Source organism: Topomyia yanbarensis, chromosome 3 (assembly GCF_030247195.1).
Source record: "Topomyia yanbarensis strain Yona2022 chromosome 3, ASM3024719v1, whole genome shotgun sequence".
Lineage (NCBI taxonomy): Eukaryota > Metazoa > Arthropoda > Insecta > Diptera > Culicidae > Topomyia > Topomyia yanbarensis.
In genome coordinates this window covers 363,377,315-363,391,391 of record NC_080672.1, presented here as the reverse complement: position 1 = coordinate 363,391,391, position 14,077 = coordinate 363,377,315, and the positions used below count along the sequence as shown (strand labels likewise).

At 43.5% G+C, this 14,077-nt stretch overlaps 1 protein-coding gene across 1 annotated transcript; it reads left to right on the top strand.

Moving 5' to 3' along the window:
• The first annotated feature begins 6,806 nt into the window (after nucleotides 1-6,806).
• On the top strand, nucleotides 6,807-9,411 carry LOC131690993 (protein ST7 homolog). The gene is made up of 4 exons (XM_058977113.1): nucleotides 6,807-7,087; nucleotides 7,153-7,260; nucleotides 7,321-7,563; nucleotides 7,620-9,411. Exons 1-4 carry the CDS (start codon nucleotides 7,057-7,059, stop codon nucleotides 8,750-8,752), a joined length of 1,515 nt encoding a protein of 504 aa, XP_058833096.1. The 5' UTR covers nucleotides 6,807-7,056; the 3' UTR covers nucleotides 8,753-9,411.
• The last annotated feature ends 4,666 nt before the right edge of the window (nucleotides 9,412-14,077 follow it).

Here is a 14,077-nt window from a genome sequence, read left to right as displayed (position 1 = left end):
TGAGGCGCAAAACAGTATGGAACAAAATGATATGTGGAAATTTTAGGAAACTGTCAATGGCGTACGGAGAAAAACAGTGCCGTCTCCCGTCATGTGCATCTGTCAGCAAGTTACCGTGAAGGTAACTTGCTGACAGATAAAGCAATGGTAGCAGCCTGGTGGAGAGAGCACTTCGAGACATTGTTGAATAGAGAGAATGTTAGCGCGTCAACGAACAGAATAAGGATAAGTGACGATGGACAAGCTGTACGGCCTCCGACGCTAGAAGAGGTGAAAAAGGCAATTGAAGAGCTGAAAAAACTGTAAGGCTGCTGGAAAGGACGAGCTTCCGGCCGAACTTTTCAAACACGATAGTGAGCAGCTGCACGAAATATTTCACCGTACTCTTTTGAAGGTATGGGAAGAAGAAGAACTACCTGCTGACTGGCTAGAGGGCCTCATTTGTCCCTTATACAAAAAGGGACACAGACTGGAGTGCGCCAATTATCGAGGAATATCGCTCCTCAATTCGGCGTACAAAATTATGTCACGTATTCTGTTCAACAGATTGAGGCCGTTGGAGGAGTCTTTCGTCAGCTTTTTACCAAGGTGGTTTTTGTGAAGTCCGGTCAACAACGAATCAAATGTTTACCCTGCGACAGATCCTAGATAAATTCCGGGAATACAACTTGCAGACACACCATCTGTTTATTGATTTCAAAGCGGCGTACGATTCAGTGAAAAGAAACGAGTTATGGCACATAATGGCAGTTCAAGGTTTTCCGACGAAACTGATTAGGCTGATTCGTGCAACGCTGGATTGATCGAAATCAAGTGTTCGGGTTGCGGATGAGATTTCGACGTCCTTCGTAACCTTAGACGGATAGAAGCAGGGTGATGCGCTGTTAAATTTGCTGTTCAATATTGCTCTTGAAGGTGTCATCAGGAGAGCAGGAGTGTAAAGGAATAGTACCATCGTCACTCGGTCGCATATGCTCCTAGGATTTGCGGACGATATTGATATCATTGGAATCGACCGCCGTGCCATGGAAGAGGCATTCGTGCCTTTTAAAAAGGAGACAGCAAGAATTGGTCTCACAATCAACACCAGCAAGAAGAAGTACAGGATAGCTGGAGAACTACTTGGGTACAATAGTGATGTTGTTGGTGAAGTGGTGTTAGGTGGTGATAAATTTGAAGTAGTGGAAGAATTTGTGTACCTTGGAACTCTAGTGACGTGCGATAATGATGTTTCCCGCGAGGTGAAAAGGCGTCTTGCTACTGCAAATAGGGCTTTTTCCGAATTCGTAGCCAGCTGAAGTCCCGTAGTTTGCAGATGAAGACAAAATTCGCGTTGCACAAAACATTGACAGTTCCGGTTGCCTTGTACGGCCATGAAACGTGGACGTCAAAGGAAGTTGATCGTAGAGCGTTCGGTGTCTTCGAACTTAAGGTGCTGCGAACAATACTCGGCGGTAAACAAGAAAATGGCATCTGGGGGCGTCGCATGAATCACAAGTTTTTACCAAGTATATAAAGGAGTGGATATTGTCAAACTAATAAAAAACACGGTGGGCTGGTCATGTAGCACGAATGCCGGAAGAACGACAGGCGAAGATAATATTCAGTAGAGAACCGGGAAGAGGCCGACGACTCCGTGGCAGGCCGCGTACACGATGGTTGTTTGCAGTGGAAGAGGACTTAAAAGCACTCAATGTCCAGGGTGACTGGAAGGGATTGGCCCAGGATCGGGTTCAGTGGAGGAGAATTCTTCACTCGGCGTAGATTCAACGAAGCGAATTGTTGCCCATCAAGTATCAAGTAAGTAATAAAAAAAGGTTTTTTCTCATTTAATGACCCAATTGGGTCATTAAATGAGAAAAAAGCTCTTTTTTATTACATACATCGATAAAGCTGATTTTCGTGATTGCAACAATGTATTTTCCAACTCAGGAAACGTGAAAATAAAATTTAAATTTAAAATAAAGAAATATGTTGACAGTCTGGACATGGTTGCACATGTTTTATCTAATACTGTAATTAATTAATGAGTTCACAACAAGTCGTCAAGTTCGCACGCTTTTATCGTTCGATCCAGGTGCCGTGCGCGATATTTCATTTAGTTTTTTATTAATTCAGCCTTTCGTGTGTGTACATCAATCATAATGAGTTGCGAAATTTGCACTTTCGACACTTCCGCCGATACAGTTATGTGGACGTGTATAGGTTGCCCAAGAAAATTCCACGCCGCTTGCATTGGAGTGACTGTTCCGAGGGGATCACTGCGGAAGAAGGACAAGAGGGTGGACATCAACTCGTATCTATTACCGTGCTGTGAATCATGTCAAGAATTGATGCAGGCCAAGATTGAGTTCAAAGGGCTTATTGAACAACAACAACTTCTGGAATCACAACTGCAAGCCAATACGGAAGTAATGCACCGGCTCGCGTTTCAACTGGAGAAGCCTAACATAGTTCACGAAGCGATCGATGGCCTAGAAATTTTGCTTACAACAATAAAACAGGAATTGATAGCAATAAACAAAAACAGCAGTTTGACTCGAAGTGTTGTTGCCATTAAAAATCACATTACCTCGCTATTCGATACAGCAATGACGACAACGAAAAATAATGTCTATAGCACGCTGAAAACGGTAACGTCAGAGCTATCAGCTGAACTGCGCACCATGAATGATGAAATAAACCAGCTTAATCAACTGTCTCTGGACACAGCGGCTAGTATTACTATGACGTCAAACCCGACGCTGGGGATTGATATTCTTGACGAGCTTAAGTCTCTGTCAGCGAACATATCCACCAGTCAAAACTTCACAAATTCTGCGCTAACTATTGATATCCTCGACGAACTTAAGGCGCTTTCATCAAACATAACGGCAAGTCAAAACGCTACATCATCGCTTGATTCATGCCCCAGTTTGGAAGCCGAATTAAATAACGACAAAAATATCGATAACTCAGGTTGGCGCTTTTTGGGTACAAGGAAAGTATGGAAAGCAGACTGGAGCGATTACGATGCACGCAAACTAAGAAACCTGAACCAGCAAAAACAGGCCGAAAAGGCTAGAAGACGTAAAAAAAGATCGAGGCGAAATAATAATAATAACGTTAATGGAAAAAACAAAAGCACCACAAATTTTCCTCGACCTCATCAAGAGCAAGCAGCGCGCCACTCACGACAGCCAGTTAATAGTAACCATACGAGTAATACCAATCGCAGAATCACATTTAGGGCCGGCAACACCCACTATAACAAAAACCATACGAGTAGTCACTACAACAATAGTTTCCTGCCACCGGATAGAGTGCTTCTTGCGGCTGCAAAAGATCATTTCTCAGGACCCCCCCCACGAACTATAGGCCAACAATTCAGTTTCAAAGAGGACCGACATTGAATCCCTATCCAGTGGATGATTTACCACGGTCGACGATGCAAATGCACCCAACATCGGAGCGCTTGTCAACAGTTTTGTGTAAGGCGTGCCATTCTCAACATTCGTGTTTTCGACGACATTGACGCATTCCCTAGAAGAAGGAAATGACGAGGACACCGCAGTTTGCCAAGATTCGACGCCATTTGAACGACAACAAAAAGAGGTAATCTCGATTCCTCAAGTAGAGTCGTCAGTAGAAATTTTAATTTACTGTCAAAATTTTAATAGAATGAAAAGTGCATCGAAAATGAATGAAATTCACAAGAATATTTTAAGTAGCTCCTATACAATTATTTTGGCTACAGAAACTAGTTGGGACGAAAGTGTTAGAAGTGAAGAAGTTTTCGGGAACAGCTACAATGTGTTTAGAGCTGACCGAGACATTCATATGTCTGAAAAGAAGTCAGGAGGGGGAGTTTTAATAGCAATTACATCAAAATTTAATGCAGAAATCATTACTACAAGGAAATTTAAAGAATTTGAGCATGTGTGGGTTAAAACCCATCTGGCAGGTGAAACACATATATTTGCCTCTGTGTACTTCCCCCCAAATAATGCCCGCAAAGATACATTTGAAAAGTTTTTTCTTATTGCCGAAGACATTATAACCAAGCTCCCCCCAGAGGTAAAAGTTCATATTTATGGTGACTTCAATCAACGAAGCATTGACTTCTTTCCAGACACTGAAAATGAAAGCATTCTACTTCCAGTCGTTGGGGATAACGAAACTCTGCAGGCCATATTTGACAAAACTGCAAGTTTAGGACTTAACCAAATTAATCATGTTAGAAATCAGCAAAACTGTTATTTAGATTTATTATTCACAAACATTCTTGAAGACTTCTGTGTCACCGAATCATTAACTCCACTATGGAAAAATGAAGCGTTTCATACAGCAATAGAGTTTTCTGTATTTGTACATGATAACAAAAGACCCGATGACTGCGAGTACGAAGAGGCCTTTCAATTTCAATTGGCAAATTTTGACAACATAAAACAAAGACTAAGCAGTATAGATTGGCAAACGTTGTTTAGAAATGAAACAAGTATCGAAAATTCAGTAGACGTCTTTTACACAAAATTGTTTGATATAATAGTTGAACAAGTACCACTGAAAAAAATTAGGCGACAAGGCAACACAAAATATCCAGTTTGGTATAACGAGCAAATTAAAAATTTAAAAAATCGTGAACAAAAGGCCCACAAAAAGTATAAAAAAATCAGAAATGAAAGGAACTTATTTAACTATTTGGACATTTGCGATCAACTAAACCTATCCATTAAAATAGCATTTGAAGAGTATAACTCAAAAACCGAACTTCAAATAAAATCTTGCCCAAAAAATTTCTTTAATCATGTTAAAAATAATTTAAAATCGGAAAACTTCCCTTCAAAAATGAAACTTAAAGAAAATGTCGGTGTCAACGCGGAACAAATCTGCAATCTTTTCGCAACCTTCTTTCAAGACATCTATACCACATTTTCTGAAGAAGATCGTGATCGCGAATATTTCGGTTTCTTCCCAGAATTCACCACAGACATTGGCGTCAATCATGTCAGTGTGCAAGATATTATGGAGGCTCTAAACAAACTAGATGCCTCCAAAGGTTCTGGACCTGACGGGATCCCACCCGTATTTATGAAGAACTTAGCGTTGGAACTCACAGCTCCTCTGTTTTGGCTTTTTAACATGTCGCTTGAATCTGGCATTTTCCCCAATTTATGGAAAAGCTCGTACCTGGTACCCATTTTTAAAAGTGGCAAAAAATCTGACATATGTAACTACCGTGGAATTGCTATTATGTCATGTATGCCTAAACTCTTTGAAGCAATCGTTAACGAAAAACTATTCAATCAAATCAAAAACAGAATTACTAACATGCAGCATGGGTTCTTCAAAGGACGTTCAACTAATACAAATTTACTAGAATTCGTTAACTACTCATTGATTGCAATGGAGAATGGAAACTACACTGAAGCTCTTTACACGGACTTTAGCAAGGCATTTGATCGTATCGACATACCCTTGCTATTATTCAAACTGAAAAAATTAGGAATTGAATCAGGTCTTCTCAAATGGCTCGAATCATATTTAACTAACCGTCAACAAATAGTTAGATTTAAAGGGAAGAAATCGAATCCCATTCAAGTCACATCAGGAGTTCCTCAAGGCTCCCATCTAGGCCCTCTTTTGTTCATTTTATTCGTAAACGACATATCATACATTCTCAAAAACATAAAAGTTCTTATCTATGCCGACGACATGAAGCTTTTTTTAGAAATTAGGAACGAACAAGACATAAAGATATTACAGGAAGAAATACATATGTTTTACCTCTGGTGTAACAAAAGCCTTCTGCAACTAAACGTAAAAAAATGTAATGCAATAACTTTTAGTAGGAAACGAACTACACCTGACATTTCAATCACTCTAGGAAATCAAGTGGTACAAAAGTGCGAAAGAGTTAAAGATTTGGGAGTCATTCTAGATTCAAAATTAACATTCATTGACCATTACAACACAATCATCAATAGAGCAAATAACATGCTTGGATTTATAAAGCGTTTTAGTTACAATTTTAATGATCCATATACAATTAAAACATTATACATCTCGTATGTAAGGTCAATACTGGAATATTGTAGCATAGTTTGGTCACCTTTCTCAATCACACATGAAGAAAGAATAGAATCAGTACAAAGGCAATTTTTATTGTTTGCACTTCGCAAAATAGGTTGGACACGATTTCCTCTCCCATCTTATAAAGCTCGCTGTATGCTCATTAACATCCAAACACTAAAAGAGCGCCGAGAATATGCAATGGTTTCATTTCTAAACGATATAATTTCGTGTCGTATTGATTCAGTCGAACTTCTATCTAAACTTAATTTTTATATACCTTCCCGGCAGTTACGAATCCGAAATACATTTATAACAAACAATTATCGTACAAATTATGCCAAGTTTGGACCATTAAATCAGATGATGGCAACTTACAACAAGCACTGCGAAGCTATTGACTTAACAATGACAAAAAGCAAATTAAAAAAATATTTCAATTCTATTCGCTTATAAAGAACATCCTAAAGTAGTGCTATGTAAACCAGATAGTGTTTAGTTTAGTTATTAGTATTTTATGTTTTAAGTGTATACTATATTTTATCGTTGTAACAAAACGGTCTACTCTTGTTTGACGACAATAAATAAATAAATAAATAAATAAATAAATAACATTTTACACTAATTGGCCCTTTTTATTGATTGTAACTGTGAGATTCTGATGCTACCAAAATCCATCTCCTCACTCAGCTCTCACGCCTGGCCGGCAGCTGCGAGATTGTTGCGTGATCAAAGTAAAAGCCAAGAGACAGCTGTCACTTTCTCTGTTGTAAAACAAAAAAGCTTTTTCCGAAACTGATGGATATGTTGTGAGTGTCATCGGCCTTGTTAGGAAAAATATTTTATCTATTTCTTGTACAATTCTGTGAAATAGAAAAACACCATTTCTGCACAGAATTCTTGTTTAATTGAAATTGTTTGCAAGTGCAGCCGCCCGACAAAACGGAACTGGACGACTAGAGGAGCTAATATCTACAAATATCTTCCGGCCTGCTCCACTTCAAAATGTGGGACTCGTCCGTGTTTCTCAGTACACGTAAGATTATTTTATTTTTAGCTGTTTGGTCAATGGTTACTACACTTCATGATTTTCCTTTGCAGTTACTCCTAAATTCTATGTAGCGTTGACCGGAACGTCCAGTTTGATTTCCGGTTTAATTTTGATATTTGAATGGTGGTACTTTCGTAAATATGGAACATCCTTCATCGGTGAGTTTTTTTCTCAAATTATGCTTCAATAAACATCGACCGATTGTTTATTCTTCGTAGAACAAGTTTCCATCAACCACATCAGCCCGTGGATCGGCGGTGGGGAAACGCCAGCTGAAAATAACACCAGCGCCACACCGACTACGCAAAGCATGCCAGAGTGTAAAGTTTGGCGTAATCCGTTGAATCTCCTTCGGGGTGCGGAGTATCAGCGATTTTATTGGGCAACTCAGAAAGAACCGCTGACTTTCTATGATATGAATCTTTCGGCTCAGGACCATCAGACGTTCTTTACATGTGAAGGTTAGTTCACGATTCGTTTGAGTAGTTGAATGAAAATGTTAAGCTCGTTATTTTAGGAGATGCTGGAAAAGCGGAATACGAGATCATGCAGACGGCGTGGCGCGAGAGAAACCCAGTGGTTCGTATTAAGGCGGCCAATAATGCTATTGAAATCAATCCAGACTGTGCTCCGGCCTACATTCTGCTGGCAGAAGAGGAGGCCACGACTATTGTCGATGCGGAGCGGATTTTACGGACGGCTTTGAAAGTTGCCGAAGGAAACTATAAAAAATCACAGGCTGTCCAACATCAAGGTTCCATCATGGAAGGCCTTTTCCGTCGGGATACGAACGTACTAATCTATATTAAACGACGGCTAGCAATGTGCGCCCGAAAGTTGGGTAAATTAAAAGAAGCTGTAAAAATGTTTCGTGATCTCACCAAAGAGATACCGCCGATTATGAACGTGTTGAATATTCATGAAAACTTGCTCGAGGCGTTACTGGAAATGCAAGCTTATGCAGATTGTCAGGCTGTACTGGCCAAGTATGATGATATTTCGTTGCCGAAATCGGCAACTATTTGCTATACTGCAGCTCTGCTCAAAGCACGTGTAGTAGCTGAGAAATTTTCACCAGACATTGCTTCCAAGCGGGGATTGACGCCTGCCGAGATGAGTGCCGTGGAAGCAATTCACCGAGCAGTGGAGTTCAATCCCCATGTCCCCAAGTATCTGCTCGAAATGAAACAACTAATTCTCCCTCCGGAGCACATTCTGAAGCGGGGAGACTCGGAAGCTCTAGCCTATGCTTTCTTCCACCTGCAGCACTGGAAAAACGTCGAAGGGGCGTTGAACCTGCTGCACTGTACCTGGGAGGGAACATTCCGGATGCTTCCATACCCACTCGAACGAGGCCATCTGTTCTATCCGTACCCCACCTGCACGGAGTGTGCCGATCGGGAGCTGTTGCCAGCATTTCACGAAGTATCCGTCTATCCAAAGAAAGAACTGCCTTTTTTCATTCTGTTCACAGCCGGTCTCTGCTCGATAACAGCTCTGTTGGCACTGCTCACCCATCAGTATCCGGAAACGATGGGTATTTTCGCTAGCACCACACTTAACTGGTTCTCGCTGCCGTTCCATTTCGTCAAGGAACGGATCGAAACCATCTGGCCGTGCAATCTGCTGCAACATCTGTCACGAATTTAAATTTAATTTTAAATAAGCCATTGCTGTTCCTATGATAGCCCATCCTGTCGATGATTTAGGTCGGACTAACTTGTACCTACGAGCTCACATATTCCAGCTCCTGCTTAAATTGAGATTATGTTTATTTGTGCTTCAACCGCTTGCTGCCATAGAGCTTTTTCTCGTGGAATGCTGAAAATAAAACTAAGTGGAATGCTGGACTCGGCAGGACGGGCGAGTATCATACATATAGGCTAATCACTATTAATATACGGAACGCTACTTATACGGAAAAGTACTATCTAATGTTTACATTGTAAAAGAATACCAACCGTAAAGTGTAGAAACTGAGACAGACTGCGTCTCTCTATGTGTACTTGTGGTAAAACTATGTTTTCTCGTGAAAAAATAATGAATAAAACGCAGCAAAGTCGACAAAAGCATGCTGGACTAATGCAAAGCAAATGAAGTATGTTTTTATTTAATACTTCCATCACAGATAACAGACGTTTAGGCTAGAACAAAATTTCTTCAAAAACCTGTGTAAACTTTCAAATTGATATACGTTGGAAATCCGTGTTTCACTATTGCCATCTGCGCAACTGTTTGCTACACGTGTTTGACAGCTGCACTCTAACTGCATTGTATCGATCACTGCGCCATCTACAATCGTTTGCCAAATGTGTTCCAGACGGCTGATTTATTCGGAATTTCAGTAGCGGGTATTTACACACGATTCAAACCGAGCCTAAACGTCTGTTATCTGTGCTTCCATTTATTAAGACCCTTTTATTTTTTAAACTCCCCACCCTTAAACAAAGCCACCCTAATCCTACACTCGGGAATACACTTTTCTACGGCTCATGTACGTACACGCCACATAACACAAATACTACTTCACAAGCTGGTGGAAAATAATAAACAAAGACGGCAAAAGTAAATTGGATTTTTTGTTACACAAGGAAACTGCATTAGTGTTCGTGAGACCGGTCGACAAGAACTCAATTTCCAGAAACTATTAAACTTCGTATAATTGAACAGGTATAAAGATCCCCATCATCAGGAAGGCATTTCTTCTCTAGGCCCCCTTGAAACTACATTCCAAATTTGATCCTGTAACCCGTCAGGGTAACAACACAGATAACAGACGTTTAGGCTCGGTTTGAATCGTGTGTAAATACCCGCTACTGAAATTCCGAATAAATCAGCCGTCTGGAACACATTTGGCAAACGATTGTAGATGGCGCAGTGATCGATACAATGCAGTTAGAGTGCAGCTGTCAAACACGTGTAGCAAACAGTTGCGCAGATGGCAATAGTGAAACACGGATTTCCAACGTATATCAATTTGAAAGTTTACACAGGTTTTTGAAGAAATTTTGTTCTAGCCTAAACGTCTGTTATCTGTGGTAACAATTTAGCACTGGGTGGAAATATACCAAATTTTTGTATACACTCCGTAGAGTGTATTTGTTATTTGCAACATATCTCACCGCTGTTAGTTATGTTTGTTTATGTTTTTGATGTAAATTTCGTTTCGTCTGTTCACGGTAGTGCACAGACACCCAGAATATTCCATCCTTTTTTCGGGATAGCTTCTCACCACTAGTACCAGTGATAAAGAGCGTGCGTGGGACAGCAAGTTATACCGTCGAAAGTTGTTATGGTTGTTACGTTAGTTAAAAATTAGTCAAGTTTGATGATTCGATAATATGTGAATAATAAAAATTAAACCATCAAAATGAGGGTGACACTTGCTGAACCAAAGACGAAGAAAATACTGAAGGACTAGTGGCTTGAAAAGAACGTCGGGTAAAATATTGTCTTGAGAAAGCAGTTGACAGCAGACAATTTCGTCTCATGGCAGTTTCATTGGTTCGGACACGCGTGAATTTTCCTGTAGTGTAGTTTCGTTCTAAATGCGGAGGACGTGCACTCCGCTGCACAGAAGCACTCTCGATAGCGCCAGGAGGCAGAAATCAAGCTTTTCCTGTCCATTCAAGGTAACTAAAGCCATTCGAACAGAATAAACTGCTGAGCAACAGTCAGTAAATATTGTCCATTGCACCAGAGGGTCGCATTTCCATTTGCAGTGGTGAAGTTGCCAAGGCAGTTCAACCGATCCGGACAGCCGTAAAGGTCACGTTCGTGTGTAGCAGAAGCAGCTGGAGTAATTCGAAAAGCCCCCCTGCACGGTATTCCATTGCACAACTTTGCCAGCAAATTTGAGGTTCCACACAGCACAAGAAACCTTTTATCGAAAAAGTGCTGCCGCAGACAGAAGGTGGTTTCATCGTATAACCGAATGTCCAGCGAGCCGGAAGAAGCGCGTTTTGTTCCGCAGCAGTAGCAACACTATCATCAAGGGAGAAGACACGGATCCCGTGAACGGCTTGGGACTTAAAGTTGGGCTCTTGCTGATCGCAGTGTTAAAGGGCGTACACCGTAGAGGTTATCCGCTACGCCGGCATTAACGATACAATGGACTATTTATTCACACATACATGCTTGATTAAGTTCCATACCATAACTAAACACCAACGTCCACGAGTCACGCACGTGAATGCGCATTTTAGGCTAGCTAGTAAATTTCATTACAATGTGCCGGCCCCTGGTTCGCACACAAGTACGGTGTTGATTCGCCACAAGGGGATAACTCTGCTAGCAAATGACGGATCTCAATAGTAGCATGTCCCTAATAACCTACGAGCTTGGAACTATTGAGAACCAAAGCTACAGGTCCAAAGCCCTGGTAAAGGAGGACGGTTGTGATGATCTAGGCCGCGCTCACCACGCAAAGCAAAAAAAGTCATAACCCCAAGTCCAAGGCGTGAAACAACCCGTGCCGAGGGATGAGTGGTCGAGTGGGTGAAAAAGATGCTCGATCGTTAACGGAGCTTGCGGGGTACCTGGGCAAACCCCACAGTAAGCGTCCCTTACCACGTTACTGCGGAGCTCTGGCGTGGTGGACTTTTCTTTCTCGCGCAACTCGTGGGAACAATATGAGTGAAGTAAACAAAAATAAAAACCAAAAAAACGGAGGTGCCGAACCCCTTTGTCGAAGGTGGTTTGGCGAGGTCTCCCCCCAGTGGGGGTGGAAGGTAGCGAAGCGACGGGGGCTGCATCCGACAGCACTAGTCACTCCCCAGCGGTGGTAGGAAATAGCCCTACCAAAGCGCTGGACGGGCCACTACCCGCGATGCTTAAAGTTGTGGAGTAACTCGATACCATCATTGAGTTCGCAAATGCGAAACAAAACATCAACAAGGATCTGAAACAGAGCCTGCTGGTGCTCCGCAAAGCTGTTCGAGTCGCAAGACAAGAACAGGAAGTATACGTCATGAAGGTGGAGGGAAGAGAGAAGGCCGACATAGGAACCTAGACAGGGGCCTTCCCACTCTATGAAGCATCCAAGTTGCTCCAAGCGGCGGCTGATTTCCCCTCGAAGGGCAGGGTCAAGACGGCCGAATTTGAAGCGACCTAGAAAGTACCAGGCGAGGGTGCAAAAAGCAACGCCAAACGGCGTGCAACCGTGACGGCCAAACGCCGTTTGGGGGATGTAAACCGGGGCGCAAATGACCCCACCGGACAGAAAAAAGGCACCAGCAACCCGGCGCAACCGGGACAGGGGAGCGAAAACCCCTGGTCAGTAGGAGGAAGCCGACGCCGAATGCACCTCGACCCGCAAAGAAGGCCAAGGACAGAGGCGAGGCCTTGTGGGTAAAGACCGACGAGGACAAATATGCTGACATCCTTAAGTCAATGCGGGCGGCCGAAAGCCTCTCGGCCCTCGGCAGGACGTGAGCAGCGTGAGACACACCAACACCGGCGAAATGCTCTTGGTGCTAAAGGGAGGCGCACAGGTCCTGGGTAAAGGCGCCCAGGTGAGATCTTTAGGGGCGGAAATGACTCTCCAGTGCAAGCAACTGGGCGAGTTCACGACCGCAGATGATGTCGTCGCTGCCGTCACAGAACAATGTGGCGTAATAATCGAGCAAGCCTCTGTGCGCTTGAGAGCGGGACCCTCTGGCACGCAAGTAGCCTACCTCAGGCTACTGAATGCGGAAGCTGAAAATGTTACCGAGAAAGGAAAACTGAAGATCGTCTGGTCAGTATGTCCAGTTAGCATATCCCAGCCTCCATCAGTGGATAGGTGCTATCGGTGCCTAGAATCCGGCCACAAGTCGTACGACTGCAAGGGACTAGACAGGAGCAAATTATGTCGTCGCTGCGGCGATGAGGGTCATAAAGAGCGGGACTGCACTAAGGCGCATAAATGCCTTATCTGCACCGCTAAGAAGCAAGCTCGTAACCATGCTATGGGTGGACCTTCGTGTCCCTTCGGGGTTGGCAAATAAGAGGAAGCCGTGAACGTCACACAGCTAAATCTTAACCATTGTGCAGCTGCCCAACAGCTGTTGTGGCAGTCAGTCTCGGAGTCGAGGACAGATGTCGCCCTCCTATCCGACCCGTACAACATCCCTGTCGACAACGGGCTATTGGGTGTCGGACGGGTCTGGGATGGCGGCAATCTGTACAACGGGACGGTTCCCGGTTCAAGAGGTAATACACTCCTCCGCCGAGGGTGTTGCGATTGCCAAGATCAATGGTGTGTTCTATTGTAGCTGCTACGCTCCACCAAGGTGGCTCATAGAACGGTTCAACCTGATGATCGACAGGCTCTCGTACGACCTAGTGGGCCGGAAACCGGTAGTTATAGCGGGAGACTTTAATGCTTGGGCAGTAGAGTGGAGCCGCCGCTGTACAAATAGCAGGGACCAAGTGCTACTGGAGGCGCTTGCGAAACTCGACGCTGTGTTAGCCAATAATGGCTCCGCTAGCACATTCCGTAGAAACGGGGTGGAGGCATGGATTAACGTAACGTTTGCCAGCCCGGGTCTGGTTCCAGGCATGGATCGGAGGGTAGACGAGGGCTACACCCTTAGCAATCATTTAGCAATTCGCTTTAGGATCAACTATGGTGTGCAGCATCCGAGGGCGGGAAATCCCTATCAGGTACGCGGGTGGGAGTCCAATCACTTCGACATCGAAGCTTTCACCGCGGCCCTGGGACTGGAGGCCAACACCGACAGTCTAAGCGGGGATGCGCTGGTAGCCGTCCTATCACGCGCGTGCGACGCCACTATGCCGAGGAAAACCCTGCCAAGAAACGGCAGATGCCCGGTATACTGGTGGAGTGCCGAGATTGCAGCGCTACGATCAGCCTGCCTCAGAGCTAGACGTAGGATGCAGCGAGACAGCACCGAGGAGGTAAGAGCGGACCGCCGTGAAGTGTTTCGAGCTGTGAAATTAGCCCTTAACAAGGCCATTAAAAGCAGCAAGAGA